General features: G+C 36.8%; 1 protein-coding gene across 1 annotated transcript in view; it reads right to left on the reverse strand.

Moving 5' to 3' along the window:
- Positions 1-880: 880 nt before the first annotated feature.
- Positions 881-20,059, reverse strand: part of TRHDE (thyrotropin releasing hormone degrading enzyme) — a 207,013-nt gene continuing 187,834 nt past the window's right edge. The window contains exons 16-19 of the mRNA XM_065741352.1: positions 7,353-7,520; positions 6,706-6,846; positions 2,059-2,140; positions 881-1,024 (exon numbers count right to left, since the gene is read on the reverse strand). Coding sequence (XP_065597424.1) covers positions 881-1,024; positions 2,059-2,140; positions 6,706-6,846; positions 7,353-7,520 — 535 coding nt within the window. The remainder of the gene's footprint in view (positions 1,025-2,058; positions 2,141-6,705; positions 6,847-7,352; positions 7,521-20,059) is intronic.

Below are 20,059 nucleotides of genomic sequence, written 5' to 3' on the forward strand. Positions count from 1 at the left end.
TGACCCATCATGAACATCACTGCCTTGTAAATTTGCTCAGAAGAAGTGATTCATGGATTCTATAAAATCAGTGCAAAGTTCTCCTTATAAACGCTGACTATGTTCACATTTAAAGTTACACAGTTTCACTGATCAGCAGTGAATAAATTTATAATTATAGGGCATGAATGATGTCCTTCTCTCTCATTTTTTCTCTCTCTTCCCCTCCAACATTATAATTTAAATATGGTAATACAGAAACTGCAGCAACAACTGGCAACTCAAAAAATGATCTGGCACCTTTATAACAATCAAAAGACAATTTAAGTGGTGGACTAATTGGCAGCTAGTGGGAAAGCTGAATTCATATCTCATACTGCCCTAAGTTGTAATCCTTCTGCATTTCTTCTTCCTACACTTCCTTTTGTTCATTGCAACACTGATTGTCGTAGATAAGTCTTTGTGCTTTGTATAATGCCCATCTTTGATGTAACTGGAATTCACATACAAAATGTGGCTGTTATACATAAGCATGCTAGAATACAGGCAGAGACAGTACAAGCATGCACAAAATAGTCTTTGAAGGGTTTTTTGTTTGCTAGTTTTTCTTCAACATTTACATGCACCACTTAATATCATGTTTGGTTGTGTACATTGAGGATCAGATTTTGCAAGCATTCATGACCTCCTCTTCTGAAAAGCTTCTTGACAATTTCATAAGAGCTCAGTGTAAAAAAAAAAAAAAAAAAAAAAAAAAAAGAAAACAACCCATTATTAATAAAAAGGAAAAAGAAAACTCCCTGCAATTTGATCTTGTCCTCATGACTTGAATGCTGAACACTTCTTAAACTTCTTTTCCTTTTGTAGAGCTTCTGATAAAAAGTTCAGCTGGAAAGACAGATCAGTGTGTCAAGGATTTTCTTAACCACTGGAATAGTTCTTCCTTATAAAGTCTTTGCCACCGAACATTGGCTTCCACTGTTTCCACAGCACGAGAGAAAGAGGCAGCAGCTCCCTCCTCATAACTCTTTATAAAGTTCTTTAGCTGGAAACACAAGTTAAGAGGTTAAATTTGCAATAACTAGAGAAAGTAAATATTTCCAGTTCATACAAACAAGTCAGGTATTTAGGACAAATCTCCATGATCGCTATTGAAGTAAATGTACGATCATGTTGAAGTACTTAATAGGAAATGTAATGAGACAGAAGATAGTCAATTATGTATGATGTAAATGCTTCAAATTGCACTGGAAAGTATTGACATGTCAGTGTTGGATCACATTAATACAGTTTCCTCCTTCTCTCCTGTAGTCCCATTGCTGCACTGCACGGATAGCTGATCTGCTCTGAACTTTTATATTTACCTAGGAAACTTAGCTGAGAGCACTGTAAAAGATTCTAATTCAGGTTTATTTGTAAATGTCAGCAGAATGCAGCCTTGATGTCCTTTGGTCTAACCAAACTTTATACCAAATTTATTTGAGGAGTTTATTTACCAGATTGATTTGCAGAATCCTTTTGATAATATAAGTTGGTTGTTTAGAAAAGGAGCAGATGGTTACAGTAGGAAGAGAATGGCAAAAAAGGAAGTAGGTACACATTTAATGAATTCCTGAACCAGATTCTTTTCCTGATGATAAAACTTTGATCTTTTTTCAGCACGGTGAAAAGGCCTCTGCTCTGTTCTCATGTATACCACAAATTACAGCCCTAGCTTTTGGGCTATTATAGCTGATGGCACTGGTGTGCTTTGAATTACTGTTCTTTAAAAGTGAGAGATGCAAGGCTGATCTGCACAGTAGTTTGCCAGTTATATTGACTTGTATAAAATTAGGTAGGTTTAGTCACTGTCATTCACAATTAGTACATTTTTCTTTCCTGGTGATGCCAAATTCACCTTCTGTATTTAAATCTAATTTTCAACAGTTTTTCTATGGTTTAAAAATGAAAAAGCTGGTCCTTTTCACACGTTTTTTCAGCTTTTCTGACCTTAGCAGCTGCTGACACATTCTTGCTCCAGCCCTTTTTCATCCTTAAAATAAAAACAGCCTTATGGTCTGAAAGTCACTCAAAAATTACCTCTCTTAGTTCTTCTTCGGTATTGAGGAACTCTGTGACTCCACTGATAAGCTTCGAATTCATAAATAATGCTTCTCCATACCTGCAAGGGCAAAGAAGATGCACAAAGTTAGTGCAAGAGCTAGGCCAGATGAAAATGAGAAAGTAGTCTTCTATTTAAGCAAGGGAGAAAATGTGGGATCAATTCTGGAGATCCAGGACAATAATAGATAACTTTTGTCAGCCACTACTAAGCAGAATGGGCTTAACCACAGTCATAGATGAGATTTCCAAAGGAGGTAGAGGACCAACTGGAAGAACACCCCACATTTAGCAAAACAGCTTTCCACCTCATGACACTGAGTGGCTCAAAATACAAGCACCACAGAAAGAGAGGAACAGCAGCTATGGAGAAATATTCTGTGAAGCCCTCCAAGCTCTAACATCACAAAAGACTTTTTGAATTGCTGCAGTCATCCCTCTATTTTCGGTTTATTCACCTCATCTGCATTACAAATAGCTACTGGATAAGCAAACTGAATCAAATCCTCTTGTTCCAATACCAGATAATTAAAATAATATGTTGATAGAAAATACTCGTGCTAAAATATAATCCCCTGGGATATCATGTAACATCTTCAAAGAACCAACTTCTCAATGAAAATTCAAAAGTTTGGGCAAAGAATATTTAATAGCCAATATGTAACCCAGTAGGATGTTCAATAACAATCAGCAACAGCATTCTGTGGGCAGCTACTTTGAAACTGGTCATTCAAATGCTATTCTTCCATCTTGTTCTCCACAAGCTTTTCTCCTCTCCTCAAACAAAGCAACTCAAACAATATCGCACCTGAAGTTTTGCATCACATGTTGGAATAGTCTGTGGGATTTTTTTTTCCTAATGTCTTCAGTATGGTGAACACAATTTCATTGTAAAACGAAAGCAATTCTTTTCAAGTTAGCTGTCATTCAGCACAGCAAGAAGCACTTCACAAATAGTTATCTTTACCTTTATCTGCACATATATCCAAAGAAATATGTAGCTAATTTGAACATGACTGTTTTAAAGATATGGAATTCAGCTCTCCTGTCAGACATGCAGAAATAATGCCAATAGACCTCACTGCAATTTAGTTTATCTGAGGGAATAATTCAGTTCACACCCTGCTTTTACAAAATGACCGAATAGAGAAATTCAGAGTTCAAAATGAAATGAACTAGTACAGTCACAGCTTTCTGTTCTGCATCTATTAGCCTGAAACTAATTACTCTTAGATGCCTAGGTACTGTAAGACAGACAGTCTTTCCAAAAGAGAGAGGGACAGGCACAGGGAGAGGAAAAAGTGAGGGGCATAGAGGGGAAATGCTGGGGTTTTTTTGAGAAATTTCTGTTTTGGGGAAGGTATATACTGTGTTGCTCTCTATCTTAAACTTGTGCAAAGGGAAACGCTGCTACAGGAATAAAAAAGTCCTATTCTATGACCACTATTAAATTACTCATGGGTATTTCAGCAAGTACATGCCTCCTTCCAAAACCTCAGCCACACTGGCATATCCAGAGACAAACACCTCCTAGGGGAAGTATGGATTTCATGGTTCTTTAAGCAAGTTTAGGCTTCCTAACAGAGCCCTTTATTATTACATTCTCAGTTTAGAATCATAATTGACTCCTTGGAAAAACTGGGAGCTCCTCTTGATGGAGTCTTTTGACAAGGTTACCAACCCACTTTACAGAAATGACCTCATGAAAACCACTGGTGGGTTTTTATTTTTCTTCCATTCTACACTGTATCCACAGTGTGAACAAGTAGAAAAATTCCTTCCACTGAAAACTATAACTTCATGTAGAACTGCACTGGTTACTAACCATTACATATATATGCTAAAAAGTCAGACACTAATAGCAATTTTGAAATGGGCTCTTATGGCAAAAATTACAGTAAAGCTACACCATTTTGCAAGTATGAAACATAAAAATACATACACATATGTGAGAAATCTTGCAAATATCAGTCTTTACTCTTCACTGAAAAAACAGCAGAACTGTAGAAGCAAAATCTTAAACACTTTAGCTCCCCATAGTCAGGGGCTCTCCACCTGCTCCTTTAATTCTGCAGAAGTGATCCTGAGACTCCTTACAATTGTAGTGCTCTGCATTTGTGTGAATTGAGAGGCAGCGTATTCCATCCACTCTGGACAAATGGCTTCTCAATTACTGATAAATTCCACAAAATAGAGGAATGAATCAGCACATGGCACAAAGGAATGGAGGAATCCTTATAGGTTGCTGTCAAAGTAAATTTTCACATACAGACACTATGTGCACACATGATCAAAATAATTGGTAAGTCCAAGTACTGCATGCTCAGCTGATAGGAATTTCAGCATAATTTTTTCATTTTTCTTTTTCAAAATTTTTTAGAACCTAATTGTCTTAATCCCATTGACTTCTCCCAAAAGATGTACTAGGCATCATAATTTGTTAAGTAGTCTATGTAAAAGCAATATGAGTGATTTTAAAGACTTCAGACACTATTTGTATCTTCTGTGCAAAGTGAATACTGTATATATGTGAAGCATAATGTTTAAATAAGAAGGGATGACAATATCTGGTTGTCACTCCAATTCTTTGATATGTAGCATTTTAAAGTTAGAGGAAATACCATTACAGCATAATTCTATTGCCCTCAGCTATTTCCTATTATCTCATACATCAACATCTCCTCCAGTAAGTTCAATGGAAAATACCACAGAGATAACACCTTATTAAATTAATGCTTATTACAGAGTATTATAGTTTTACATAAAATTAAATGATTAATTATAATGGTAGAAAAAAATGTCTAGAGACAGAGTACACTTGAGCTATAATTCAGCAAAAAAGCTTGCATTTTAAAAGTGTAGTAGTGTAGCAAGCTTAAATCAGAAGCCTAATTCTGCATTTTATTATGTGTTTCTCTGGATGTTTTAAGGAGTGAGGTGTTAAAACAATTCCTCCTTCTGAAATTCTTTCATAGAAGATTTTAATCCATAATTACAAAAGGAAGTTATTTTCAATAAACACTGTATAAGTACAGCTTGTATTAAGTATTTTCATTTCACTTGCCCACACTGCCTAACTCTGACCATGCCTAACATCAGGGTGATAGCTAGGTTGTCAGATGAGCACACCTGTGGAGGCAGGACATGACCTTCTGCGTATGTATTTACAGCAATACAAATTTTGACAAGTTTGTGCCTGAATACTTTCAGCAAAAATCCCTATATAAATCCCTTGAGGAACAAAAAATACTAGCTGCTACCCTGAGCATAACAAATTGCACTGGGTTGCATAATAATAATGGTTTTACCATGAACTTTCTGAGTAAATGTTCAGTTCCAGAATTATCATACCAGAAGTGAAGCACTGTGAATGTTTAAACTTTTCAGTAGTCTTACAGCTTTCACAAAATATGCTCTTGCAATGTAAACTCCCCAAACCAAATTTCAGCTCTAACACATTTTCCTAGTTAAATTTCCTCTGTAACCTAAAAAATATACTATATTATCCAAAACAGCATGAACGATTTTTTTAATCTTTAGAAAAGTTGCAGAGTCTCTGAGTTTCCTTAAATCTTCTTTTGATGATGTGAAACATTGCAAGTTTGCACATCTAGTTAGTAAAGACAAGGATTTAGCTACTTAAAAACAGCATTTTAAATGTATCATTTAAAATATTATGTGGCACAATACAAAGGCTTTCCATGAGTCCAAAATGGAACAGTTCTCCTACTTTATCTGGTGTATCTACCAGTAACACCAGGGTGTCCTAGCCTGAGATCCTAACTTCCTGGACATCTGTTTTTGAGCACTTGAACCTCACTGGAGCCATGTTCCTTTCTAATCTGTCAGTATGAGATGTGGTGCTGTGAAATCTTTCAGACCATCTGGCTGTTCATAAATAACTAAAGAAACTTCTAATTCATTGAATTAATATCGAAATCTTTATAAAAAAATGATTTTCAAATGTTGACTATGAATCTGAGTAGCAGCATGCTGCGTAAGTTCAAAGGATCCGTGGTATTTGTGGTGTAAGGAGCAAACCTATCTTCTTCCTGCTTATTTATATTTAATTCCAAATGTTGTTCTTCAGTTACTTAGAACTCACCTGAAACACAGCATGGAAGGAAAGCACCAGAAATCCTTTTGAAGACTGAAATTTTCAAAAAGAGTTTGGCATTGTTCCCTACCCTCCATGCCCTCAATGGTAGTTGAAGTACTGCACTTGAAAAGAGTTTTTTTCTATCAGACTTAAAAGTGGCTAAATTCTTTTGTGAACTACTTCTTTTTTATGTATGTAGAGTAAAATTGCAGCATGTGACATACGGACAATTCATTAATTGAAGCACAGACACAGTACAGTAATAGATACATATACAGATGATTGTTAAGAGAGAAATGTTTCTAAGTGTGACAATAATTAGAATAAAGAATAACAATAATAAAAAAGAATAAGAATAAATGTATTTCTTACATGTATTTCATATTTAGATACATATCTATCTCTACATAGAAAAAGATAATGGATTTGGTTCAGGAACATACATTAATACATATCTATACAATACTTACACAGACTAGTTAAAAACAAGAAAATGAACATAAATTTAACACATTTTTTATCTTTACCTGGCATTTAATATTTTCCATTTTTCTCTGAAAAACTTCCAAGCAAGATCTCTTCCATGTGGATTTCGAGCTACGTGGATTATCACATCAATGGCATCCTGATCCAGGACAACTTCTGAGTTGAGAGACAAATTCAAAAGTCTGGTAGGAAAAAAAAGGGAAAAAGATAATCCTTTTTAGTTCAGCCAACACATGCTTTAACAACAGCACACCCAAAAACTCTCTCTCTCTCTCTCTCTCTCAAAAAAAAAAAAAAAAAAAGCCACTGCCAAATAGTTTGCTTAAGACTCCAAATAAGTTTTCTGGTTTAATTCCAAAGACTAGACACATCCATGAATTGTAAGTCTTGAGTTTTGGTACTGAATGCTGGTATTTCTAAAGGTAGCATAATGGCAGGGATGCAAAATATTTCAGTAAAAGCTAAGTGGAACCTTTCACGTATATTTTTATGAAATCAATAAGATCTGACTGGTCAATACATTTACAAAAAGAGAACACCAACAGAAAAAAGAAAAGATTATAAGATTTCATACATTCCTAATCAACATAAGGTAATTCAGAAGTGAAATACCGTATTTTTTCATGTTAATTAAAAAAAAAAAAACACATGAAAATTTAAATAGGAACATGTACATAATTTTTTGCACCTGTTAAGCAAATTTCTGTCATCACTGCAAGTTAAGGCTTCTAATAATATTTTCTTCTCAGACACTGCTATTGTAGAATGAAATTTCATCCAAATGAACTCCCATACATCTTCATCCATCAGTGAAACTCCTGTACAGTAGACAATGTCTCTCACATTAAGTGGGATTCTGAAAAAGAAATCAGCAATAGCAGTCTGGTAAATAAGTAGCCTCCTGACACTGGAAACTAAGGAAGAACAGCACTATTTTTAGGAGACTCCCAAATTAAACTGCAACTGTTTTTGTGCAAAACTACACTTACATCTCCTGCTTCCACCAAAATTTTCCCAGACATCTTGATAGATTTTCTAATAGTTAATGCATGCTTGCCGTTCCTTTCATAACCCTGTCATAGTGACAGAAGAATATAAATCATGGTTGTCCAGTTCATCAACATGTAATGTATCAGGCAACCTTCAGGACAGGTTAACATAAGCTCTGCAAATTAGTGGGATCTTACCAGCCTGCTGCTGGGCTCAGTGCCAAAACTCTTCCTTCTTCCCTTAGTACTGAGGTTTTAAAATGAGAGCTGATCAGCTCTCATGGTTTGTGCTGCAAAGTCCTCCAACCTCGTATAGTGACATACAAGTAAGGAAAAATTATACTTGTGTATAATTTTTAAAAATTATAAGTAAAAAATTATACTATGTTTTCAGGAGTAAAGAAATATAGAGATCTGTCCATTTACTCAGCTTATTAATACTAATACAGAAGCCACTATGCTATATGATGGTTGTAAAATGATATGCTACTCCAGTACTCTAAACTCTGACCATTCAGACAGGTTGGGATGTCTGTAGAGATCCCTTCCAACCTCTACATTTCTGTGACTCTGTGACTACAGTTCAACGAAATAACCTCTTGAAGCCAAGTTCAGAATTTGTATAGGATGTGCATTTGTACCATTTTCTTCTAACAAGATCTCAGCTTTCAATTTCCTACTTTGCTTACATTTCCTATAGAAGTATAGAAGTTGAAACATTTGCCAACTGAAGGGTGCTTCTACAGGTAAAACTAGCCCTTTCTCAGAGAAGTATGTCAATTGCAGAAAAATGTGCCCTTCCTTTGGTGGCAAAAACTGTTCCAAAATACTATTCTCTAGTTACTAATGACTGGCTTGAATCACTTATAAAACTTCACATGCAAGACCTCTTCAGAAAATCTAGAAGTACAAAACACTGCTGTCAGTATCTGGGCAGTACTATAGAGAGACAGAGAATGAAATTTCCTCTGTAAAATTTGATATTGAATCTTACACAGCACAAAAAGAATGTTTCATCACAATTTTAAAACTTTCACCTGTGTCTCACACCACAGACTATACCACACCACTCAAGAACCAAAAATCTATTCCTTCATCTATTTGACCTCCAGAAAAAAATCTTTTAACTGAAACTTTCTATTGTCGGCCTTCTTTAACAGCGTTTTTGTATTAAAAATAAAAATAAAAAATAAAACAAAGCCTCAGTTGTGCCTGATCCTTTTGATCACACTTGAATCCATGGAAAATGAAAACAACCTTGTATTTCAAAGATTTCAAAGTTTTGGTTGCTCATCTGTACTTCTGGAGAAAGGAGATCATATACTGGGGACTCTGAAAGGGTAAAGATTATTGGCTCTAAGGAATTAACCAGCCCTAACAACTATGACATTTCTTGAGAAAAAGAGAGTATGGAGCTAAATGAAAGCAAATTGGAAAGAAAAAGTGAACCCCCTTCCACTGGCTGAAAGCCTTGGGGCAATTAATGCCTACTCTTTTTCTGCTCGTCTTTTTTGGAGAAGCTACACTTTGAAGTTAAGACTTTATTCATGTTCTCTGGCAAGTGGTCATCCGAGCTACGGGCACATCTGCAGGTTCTGATGCAGACTGCCACACAAATTTTGCTTATGCAGAGCAGACAAAGCTCAACATAGAGATGCTTCTTGGAGAATATTTCCACAAAGGGCCATCTGTACTAGTACTGTTGAGGTATTTTAGACTTCACAAACTCAAATACTTGTTCAGGAGCAACCTCTCCAAAGAAAAGCTGAACGAGTAGGCAAGTGAAATGCAATATATGATAAAATTCCTAGTACTATGAAACATTTAATTATGCTTACCACATACTTGCAATTCTGTCTTCTAAGGTAAAATTGGAGGTGCAATGGCTCACTTATGCAATGAACCTATACCATCTAGCCAGGGCAGACTAGTGCAATAGTGCAGATCCTGGCATGGCTGAAGATTTGTTTCCTCTTCTCCCACCACCAAATCACCATGTGAGAACAGCCCCATCCCCAGCTGTCCCACATAATCACCATTGTTGGGATATTTCAAACATTAATGAGTCTCACCAGTTCGTTTTTCAAGAAGCAAATGCAGAAGAAACTGTTAATAACAGTCTATTATAGAAAATTAAGACTGTATGTTTAAACAAAAGAAATTGAGAAATACTAATACAGCATATATTTAGGTGCCACCATTGGCTATATTAGTAGAAATGACAGTTCAAATTTTCTTCAAAACTGCAACTCTGTCAAAACATTGGTTCAGCAGCTTCAGTAACATAAATGTGCAGCCACATACACATACACTGCATACAATGTGAAAGTGATAATTTTTATCATCTTCTGATTTTCAGACTCCCTAGCTTCTTTGTCCTTAAAGAACAACTTCTTTACCAGCTAATGCCTTTTTTTTTCTTTTGATTTGGGATTTAAGTTTTAATACACTGGAAAGAGACACAAAAGCAAATGCTAAATTAAAGAAAGCAGGGGACCAAACAACTGTTTGTCCCAAATCTGTCTTAACAAATGCTATCCTATATGAAGAACAACTGAACCCAGCCAAGCCTTATTTCACTGCCAGAAAGGCTTTATATCTTGACACGCAAACACTAAATCATTTTTTAAAAGCACATGTAGTTTTTGCTGAGCTTTGCCAGAAGAAGTACTTTCATTTACTGCAAGAGATGCAATTCAGCCAACGGATACTCCAAGGAACTATAAGGTACCTGGAAAAGGCAATTCCTTTTAGGTTGATTGTGCCGTTAATTCAGGAAGCTGGAAGGACTGCCACTCAGTTTTTGGGTACAGTCAGCAATACAGGTAACTCAAAGCAGATGCTGAACCCCAGAAAGGTTGGCATTCCTCGTAATGTTTACATTTTTTCAGCTTGCAACAAAATATATCAACTCTGTAGGCTTTCCCAGCAAGGCCATCTTAAAGGGATGTCCTTTATGTATATATATAAGGGATTTAAGCAGCACTGCACTCAGAGACCACCAGCTCATCTTCATACTCTGAGGAGGAAGAAGGATGTAGACAAGTGATGGCTCTGATTCCATGCCTGCAGTCTGGTCACCAGGTTTCTTGCTAAGAAAACTTTACTGTGACTGCAACTGAATTTGGGCATCATATTCTCAGCACTGCATTCACTCCAGGGAAAATTTTAGGTCTCTGTGAATAAGCTAAGTCATTAGAACAGTGTGAAAAATATCAACCCCTCACAAACCAAGATATAAAACCAAATATTGATTTTAGAAGTGCTACCTTTATTATGAAACTTACAGCTATGAAAAGCTACAAATTACTCCTCTGGGACTTTCATGATCAGAACTGTAGACAGTGGGTTCTTTTTTGTGGAAATGAAAATTGTTTATGAAAATGTGAATATCCGTAAAGTAATTTCTCCTTAACTATTGCCTCAACAGAGCACCTTCTAATTGAATTTTCTTCACTTGTAGAGATTTTTGCTCCCTCTCCTCTGAAATCATTATGGGCTGTTATTTCATCATTATCTAAACACGTGAAACCTCCCTAGTCTATAGTCCTTTTAAATTTTATAGCTTAATGGAAAATGTTTTTCCAAAACTGCAGTTCCATGGCATTGGATCAGCATGTGGAGCGTTAGTCCCCTGTATTAACTGAATCAAATGGATAAAAATAACTATTGTTTCAGTACCGCTTAAAAAGTAACACTGCAGAACATATCCCCTTGTTACATTAAAACTCATCTTGGCTTTCATTTTTAAAGAACTAATATGATTGATGGATACTTCAGAAGAATAAAAATAAAGATTAACTTTTGAAAGCATCACTTTAAATAGCTTTTATTTGAACAGTGATCCAATTTATTTAACTTTATTTTTCTTGCTTAAGAGATATGACTCTGAGAATGAAATATGTGGCTAGTAGAGCTCATGTTTAAAAATTAAATACTTGGAGAAAAAGAAGTGAAAATTTAAACAGCTAGAAAAAAAATTAATTAAAATCGTGCTGTGCCTTTACAGGGTTTTTTTTCAAGAGCAAATAATAAAGCCCTACAATGAGCTAAGAATAATCTTCTAAGTTAAAATTAATTGGTACACACTTGTTCCTATTTAAAGTATGTTCTAACAATTGGAGATACATTTATAAAATTGAACCATAATTATTTATCTTCTGGGCAAACTGTGTTCTAATTTTTTAAAATGTAATTGCACACATTTTAAGCTTCTTTGATTAAGAGACAAATTTCAATACTATTTAGGGTAATATTTGACAAAGAAAACTAATCAGAAACATTATTCTTTATTTTTGAAACTATTTAACTTTTTACTTAGGTCTATTTTTCTTGATGACTGTATTTATAGTCTTGTTTAACAGGTTACAATGCTCAGATAAGAAGTAACAATGGAACATTATTACTTTGTTTGTAGATATGTAATTCAGATTCTGTTACAAGTAGCAGCACCACACAGATTTTATTTTCAGAGAGAGCAAACCCAAAGTTTGTACTTATACTCACTGTTATAAACTGCATTAGTACCACTGTGTGCACAAAGGAGGGGAATGTCCTCTCCCACAGCACAAATCAAGCCTGAAAATCAAGGTCATAATTTTCCCCTGAAAACCAAAGCACTGGACCTGATATTCAATTGCTTGTCTGACATTGCATCCCTGGGATATTAACTGATGATTCCAGTTTGTTCAGGATACATTGCCCACAGAGACTGAAGCCTCCCTTCTTGGAAACATTCAACAGCCACCTGGTCCTTAGTAATCTGCCCTAGGTGGTCCTGCTTGAGCAGAGGTTGGACCAGATGACTTCCAGACATCCCTGCCAATCTAAAATATTTTGTGATTCTGTTATATGGCTGCTATGAATACCAGGTCTCCTCATTCCCAGTGTGCTTCAGACCTTCAGGAATCACATGGGTCTGACTGATGCCTGCAGAGAACATAATTCCTCAGGTGATGCTTACTGTTATTGGTCCTCTCCCTTTCCACAGCAGAAATCCCATGACTGAACATGGTGCTAGCACACTGAAGATATTCAACACCAATTTCAGTGATATAGCTGTGAGTTAAGCACTGCTTTGTGAGACTAAACAATGAACAAACAAATCTACTTTTGTCCTTTACAAAAAACATATTCTAACAAAAAAATATGGTCTTTTCTGTTAACTGCTTCATAGAATTATGGAGAGGTCATTCCTGAAAAGTTGGAGGAGAAACCGCATAGCTTCTAAGGTTCTCAGAGTAGTTACTGCTAATCCATAATTGAGATATATATATGGTCCTTTATATATATTTATATATTTTTTGTGTGTGTGTGTGATCACACACAGAAGTCTGATAAAAATGTTACCTGAAACAGCTGCCCCATAAAACTCAGTTCTGCCTTTCACAGGACTAAATCCTCCTGCTTTTCAGGCATCCTATGCAGATGGTCTTTCAGAGTGCTAACTTCTCAATTAACTTGTGCACTCGACATTCCTTTCTTCCTCCTTAAACAGTTCTATTGATTGGATTGCAAGATTCTACTCAAATGTAGTAACAAACTATTAATTAGCTAAATCATTTCAGCAACATCGGCTGACATTAGCTGGCAAAGCTCCAATAACTTTTCAAAATGCACGAATAGCTACCCCTAATTTTTTTTCAGTAATTAAAACTTGTAAGGGTTGAGAACACAGAAAAAGAAATGCATTTTATTGTTTTATATTTATCAGACATTCATGTGTGAAAAAAATTAAAATAAGGTTTTTTTTTCATGTTTGACGCTAATTATATCCAAAAATAACTGGTGGGGATCAAACCTGTGAAAAAAGCTAGTCCTTCTTCCAAGCAACTAACAAAAATAATTAACTTGCTGGCAACATTTTCACAAACATTTATATAGGTTGTTACACTTTGATATAAGTTGTTCCAGTATGGTAGCACTAATGCAACACAATTGCATGTCTCAAATCATTAGAGGAAGAAATAAGAGAGAAGGAATAGGAAAGAAAAAATGCTTTGTTTGGAAAAACATTTGATTTTCTATCACTTAAAGCAGACTTCATTGAAATTGATCTCAATTAATGACTGGCAATTTGCGTTATTTACCATTCCCTCAGATCTATGGATAGTATTATTTATAGACATGTTACAACCATTCCTGCAGTCTAATTTGCTTTTTTTTGGTGGCATTTCCATTGAGCAGTTAAAGGTCCATCCAAGTAAGCAGACTGTCAATTTAGGCAGCTGGATTAAGGTGAATCCATTGTCCCTTGCAGAGTAAATACATATTCTGCAGAGCAAGTGTGGGGATTTAGCATTCTCAAATAAGGCTCATTGGTCACTTCTGTCTTTGTTCAAATTATGTGAGGGAAGTTATCTTCATTACTTGCATCTTTCTTACGACTGATAAAGAATTAACTAATGTTCCAAACAATCACAGCAAGGTTTAATAAAAGCCTTTAAAATGGCAAACATAAACCACAGGAAAAACTCACACATGCACTATTACACCTAAAAAGACACTGATTTTATTAGTAACCAAAAAAAAAAAAAAAAGTTGATTTGCATTACATAAAGACACTTGTATGTTTTCTGACTTAGACCTCACAGATGGAACAAGAAAATTCAAGGCACATTCTCCTGTATCTCTAGGTCATCTCAGTACCTTAAAAGTCCTCAGAACTGAGTAGAGATCAGAATAGATTTGAAACATGTGGACTTGCATTCCACATTGTCTGGCTCACTCTGCTTTTCTTTAATCATTAAGACAGAAGAACGCAACTTTAATTGACATATGGTGTACAGAATGGATGCTGACTTCAGTTCATTCCTGTACAGCAGACAGTACTCCACCGCAAACATCGTCTATTCAGAAAGAACAGCTTTTATTTAAAAGAAAAAAAGAAAAAAAGATAAACTTTCTAGAAAGTGTACACTGAAAGTATACTCAGAACTGTAAAGAAGAAAAAAAGTATTAAAAAATGAGTATTGTACATTACCTCTGCTTATGAAATGACATGGTAGTCTTAGTTATGTTTACTGAGAATTAGTAGATTGTTATCAACCTGTCATGGTTTTATGATTTTTGGCATTGCTATTCCACATCATAACATCATGTAGTGCATTTAGAGTTAAAGAGTTAATGCTCTAGCTGCATGGATCATTGATAGTTCTGGGTATATCTGTCTCAGAAGAGAAGAACTACATTCCCCAGAGGACTGTGCGATGCTTTGCATTTTTACGTGTTTCCGATCAGAGGGAAAGAAAAACTGTCTGTGGTCACGGGACACTCTCTTTCCTTTGGGATCAACTCAGCAGTGGGTGCTCGCTGCCGTCCGCCTTCAGCGTTAGCGTAAGGCCTTCGGTTTATCGGACACTCTCTCTTGCTCATTTTATTTGATTTATTAGCTTCAATTCTAATTATATTGTATTATATTGTGTTGTTTTGCTTTCTGATATCTTATTTAGTAAATCAGCTTTCCTCCTCAGATTGTTGCCGCTGTTTCATTTCTAGGCCCATCTCCCTTTTTCCTTTTCTTTTTCCCCCTTCCCCTTTTCTGGGACATGGGTCTGCAGGTTCCCCGCACCAATCGTCATGGAACCGGGTCGAACCAGTCTGGTAAACCACTGACACAACCATAAGGTCAGCATAACAGATCCAAGGACAAGAGATACCAAACATGCAAAGATCAGAATTTCTTTCAATTCATTCAGGGTTAAAATATTGAATATTCCCAGTGTTTTTCACTGATTATATCTGCAAGGAAGTATTCTTAAGTTAAAAAAAAAAATCTGATCAGAGCACTTGTGATACAAGAACTGTAAAACATGTAAAAACTGCATTAAATCTAAAATCTCCCTAAGGTGACACAAAGTCCAGGTCAAAAACTTGAATCTATTAGAATTTTTTCAGGGGTATTAAGGGACCAGGGCAATTAACTATGGTAATTTCTTTCTATTTAGAAGACAGCAACCAGTAAATAGCAATTTTATAGCAAATTTATAACGAAGAAAATGTAAGAGAAAACCAAAGTGGCTCTGAATAGTTATGGGCCTTACAATGGCTTCAGTAGAGTCTTAGAAAAACATCAACATGTAATTCAGTCTGTTGCGATATGGTCATCTCCCACTGCTCACTGCTGCCAATTAGCAAAACAATAGCATCACCATAACCCTAGCAGAAAAAGAATTCAAGGTCATTAAGTGCTGAAAGCAAAATCAGACATTTCAGTCCAAAGCAGCTTTTTCATATGTCCACATATTCACACTAACCTGTCCATCCTCAATATAGAATATCTCCGCATTCCATTTTGCAAGCAGAAATACAGTTGTGGCAACTTGCAGCTAATGGTCGGTAACAACCACTGGATAAAAATCACACCTGCCACCCACGGAGAGGTCTGCAAAAACACGCTTGTGTCTATGGATAAGTTTTTATTTGAGACATCCTACTGCGTATTTGCATGTTAAAGCATTGTTCTGATATCGCCTGTCAGGAGTTTACAGATTGCAGCTCCCTACACATTCTTTCCTGAACCTCAGAAATACACATTTACTCAGTCTATCCAAGGCAGAAAGTCTGAAAATGCTAATCCTCTTAGAAATGTGTTTTTCTTTCAGAATAGAAATGCAGTGAAGGTTAAAGGGGTTAACAAGGATGATCCTCAAGCTCAGGCAGGCATTGTATGGTAATTTTGTTAATTTTTTAGGCTGAACCACAATGCTGTTATATCTAAGGAGTGTGAATAATGTATTTCTTCACACATGAAAGAGTTTCACAGGGATGAGCCCCGTTAAATGAAGGTAGAAGCAAACATCTTAATTTTCAGCCAACGGTAGATTCTCTTGTATAGCCTTCTGCTGTTGACTAAATTCCAGTAACCCTATATTCTCAAACTACCAAGGAAATTTTAATGTGCTTATATGTTTTGTTACTGAGATTATATTCTTCTAAATGTCAGCACAGAAGCTTCAAGTGTTTCCAGTGCATCAGTGCAGGAAGGGCATATATTCCAAGATGGCAGAGCAAAAATGTTAGTCTTTGTATTAAGTCAGAAGTCAATGCAGACTTTCAAGCAAAACGTTTCAGAGACTTCAGCCATTTTAGAAGGGAAAATTTAAATTCTATGACTAAAAAGACAATAGGCTATAACCTCAAATCTGATCACAGGTTTTCAGCTAAAAGAAATTACTGCATCTTTTTAACAACTGTAGGATTAAAATAGAAATTCTTAGACTGGTACAACCAGATGTCTTGTCTCATTAGAGCTACTTATATGATGTTGTATCTTTGGACTGCTGCCTCTAGAGCCAATTGTTTTTTTTTCAGTTATGTTTCTTATTTTCCCTTGTAAAATGGAAGTGAGCAATATCACCTAAAAACCTTAACATAATAAGAAATCTTGATATTTCAGGTGCTCAAAACTTATTCTGTTAGATGAACTCTAATCTTCAGACAGGAGAGCTGAATTATTTCTCTTGCTCGTTAAATAAATCACAGTGACAGAGCTTCAATTAGAGGAGCAAAATGTACTGTGGTACCTTAAGCCAGCCCCAGATATTGGTGGACCAAATGCTTGAGATGAGTCAGCACTGGGAGCTTGTGGCTGGAAGGTTGACTGCATCATGGGCTACATCACAAGTGGGATGGCAGCAGGGTGAGGGAGTGGATTATCCCCCCTTCTTTGCCCTCATAAGACTCCACCTTCACTGCTGCATCCAGGGCTGGGATATACAGCACAAGAAGGACAACAGAGCTGTTGGAGTGAGTCCAGGAGAGGCCATGAACATGATCAGAGCACCTCTCTTATGGAAACAGGCTGGGGGAGCTGGGCTTGTTCAGCTCAGAGAAGGTGCTGGGGAGACTCCATTGCAGTCTTCCAATACTTAAAAGGAGCTTGTAATCCAGAGACAGACTTTTTGCGTGGATACTGATAGGAGGGGTAACAGTTTTACACTAAAAGAGGGGAGATTTAGGTTATATGTTAGGCAGAAATTCCTTACTCAGAGGGTGATGAACAGGCTGCACAGAGAAGCTGTGGGTACCCCATCCCTGAAGGCATTCCAAGCACAGGCTGGGTGGTGCCCTGGGCAGCCTTATACAGTAGGTGGTAACCCTGCCCACCCAAGGGGCATGGAACTGCATGACTCTATGACTGGATGATCTCACAGAGAAGTGATGAGGGTGGTCTTCTGCATACAGCAAAGGTGAGGCTGAGGTATTATACCAAAGCTGTACTGCAGCCTGTTACTGCGTAATCACAGTACTGCTCCTCTTCTGGTGTGTTTGGAAAGCAAATGAGTTCATAGGTTCATAGGTTCATAAGGTTGGAAAGGACCTACAAGATCATCTAGTCCAATCATCGTCCTATCACTATCCCTACCCAACTACTAAATCAAATCCCTGTGGATCTTTAGTGACAATTTTGAAAGGTGTCTGTTGAAAGGACCCTCAACTCTATGATCACAGTTTACATATTAGTGCTGGACCCTAAAGAGGGCTTGTACTCTCTTCACACTCCCTTATTAGGACACTCTTCACTCAGCATACCAACTGCCACCAACCTCATTTAGAGGTTCATAAATCTCCTTGTAGGAAGAGTAAGTCCAAACATCTGATTCTACCCAGTGAGCCAGGCAGCCAAAAAAAAAAAGCACTGCAACACCTAAGCCACTTTACAAATTAAAGACTTTCAAGTCTCTCAGTTGATTTTCACTTTTGTGCACGGAGGCTAATATTGCAGATCATTTTTCTTTACTAACTCCTTAAGAAAAACGGAACTGCTATGGTTGGAATGGAAATATAATGGCCTTTTTTTCAAGTAATGCTGGAAATACAAAGAGGACTTTAGGCTCAGTGTTATAAATGACCACTATTTTACTTCATGAACAGTGGTAAATTATTTGCACAGTAAAGAACATGTAATTACAAAGTACAAACAGTAACTGATTATTATGATTATTTCAGTACCCTACAGTGAAGAGTACCTGGTAATTAATTTCTGGACCTACCAGACTGAATGTAATTACTAGGAACCACAGAAACTGTAGGCATATGCTGGTAAAACAGAATTAGACATCACTGTATTTTTCTATATTACCTAACACTTTATCCGTAATTAAATGATGCAAGTAAAATAAAGAAACATTTCATAAGAACTAAAAAATCTATAGATTAAAGACAGAGTAAAGCGTCATCAATTTTAGAATTTATACAGCATTAATAATTAGGCATTCTGTTCACTCAAAATTTGACTGCAGAAACAGCCAGAGAGTCAACAATCCCCTTCATGTGATTTACTACCTGTACATTTACATGAATATTTACACTCAATATTGTACTGATTTTTTATTGATTAGGATCTTGGGACACAAGCCTAATTCACTAGTCTCATTTTGGAGTCTGTTGTCTCATTCTGGAGTCTGTTGCTAGTGAATTACTTCATGGTATGAAGCTTCTTATTTCTCAGAAAAGGGTTTTGGAGGAAAGATAGGTGGAAAAGTTACAAATTAGTCTTTACTTTTGCTTTCATAGTCAAACTAAAATTATTCCTGCAAATAGAAATGCCATAATCTTGAAAATGTTTCTGGCTTCCTTTCTACATTTCTACACAAAACCTCTCCAACATTTCTTGCTGGAGAAAGTACCACCTAATTCTCTGCTTTATTTTCAGGTCAGTTTAAACTGAACAAAGGTGATACGTGGTACCTCTATTCAGAAGGAATCAGATCTCTGAAGAGTCTGTCCCCTTTCTTCCTGTAGCTTCTCTTTAGATACTGAAAAGCAGGTATCAGATCTCACCAGAGTCTTCTCCAGGCTGAACAGCCCCAGCTCTCTCAGCCTGTCCTCACACAAGTGGTGTTCCATTCCTCAGATCATTTTTTGTGGCCCTCCTCTAGATGTGCTCCAATAGGTCCATGTCTCTTCTGCACTAGGGACGCCACAGGTGGATTCTGTACTCCAGATGAGGCCTTACCACCACAGAGTAGAAGAGCAGGAACCCCCTCCTCATCCTGCTGGCTATCCTTCTTTTGATGCAGCCCAGGTTATGGTTGGCTTTCTGGGCTGCAAGGGCACACTGCTGTCTCATGTTAAGATTACCATCCATCAGTACCCCCGGGTCCTTTTCACCAGGGCTGTGTTCAATCCTCTCATCCTCCAGGGTGTGGAGGTTGCCTCAACCCAGGTGCAAGACCTTGCATCTGGATTTTTTGAACCTCATTAAATTCTCCTGGGCCCACTGCTCAAGCCTGTCTAGGTCTTTCTGGATGGCATTCCATCCCCAGGAGTGTCAACCACACCGCACAGCTTGGTGTCATCAGCAAACTTGCTGAGAAGTTGCACTCAACTCCACCATCCATGTCATTGAAGATATTTAAGAGTATCAGTCCCAGCACTGGCCCCTGTGAGACACCACTGATCT

Source organism: Cyrtonyx montezumae, unplaced genomic scaffold, assembly GCF_038088225.1.
Source record: "Cyrtonyx montezumae isolate F1298 unplaced genomic scaffold, pur_monq_1.0 scaffold_3, whole genome shotgun sequence".
NCBI lineage: Eukaryota > Metazoa > Chordata > Aves > Galliformes > Odontophoridae > Cyrtonyx > Cyrtonyx montezumae.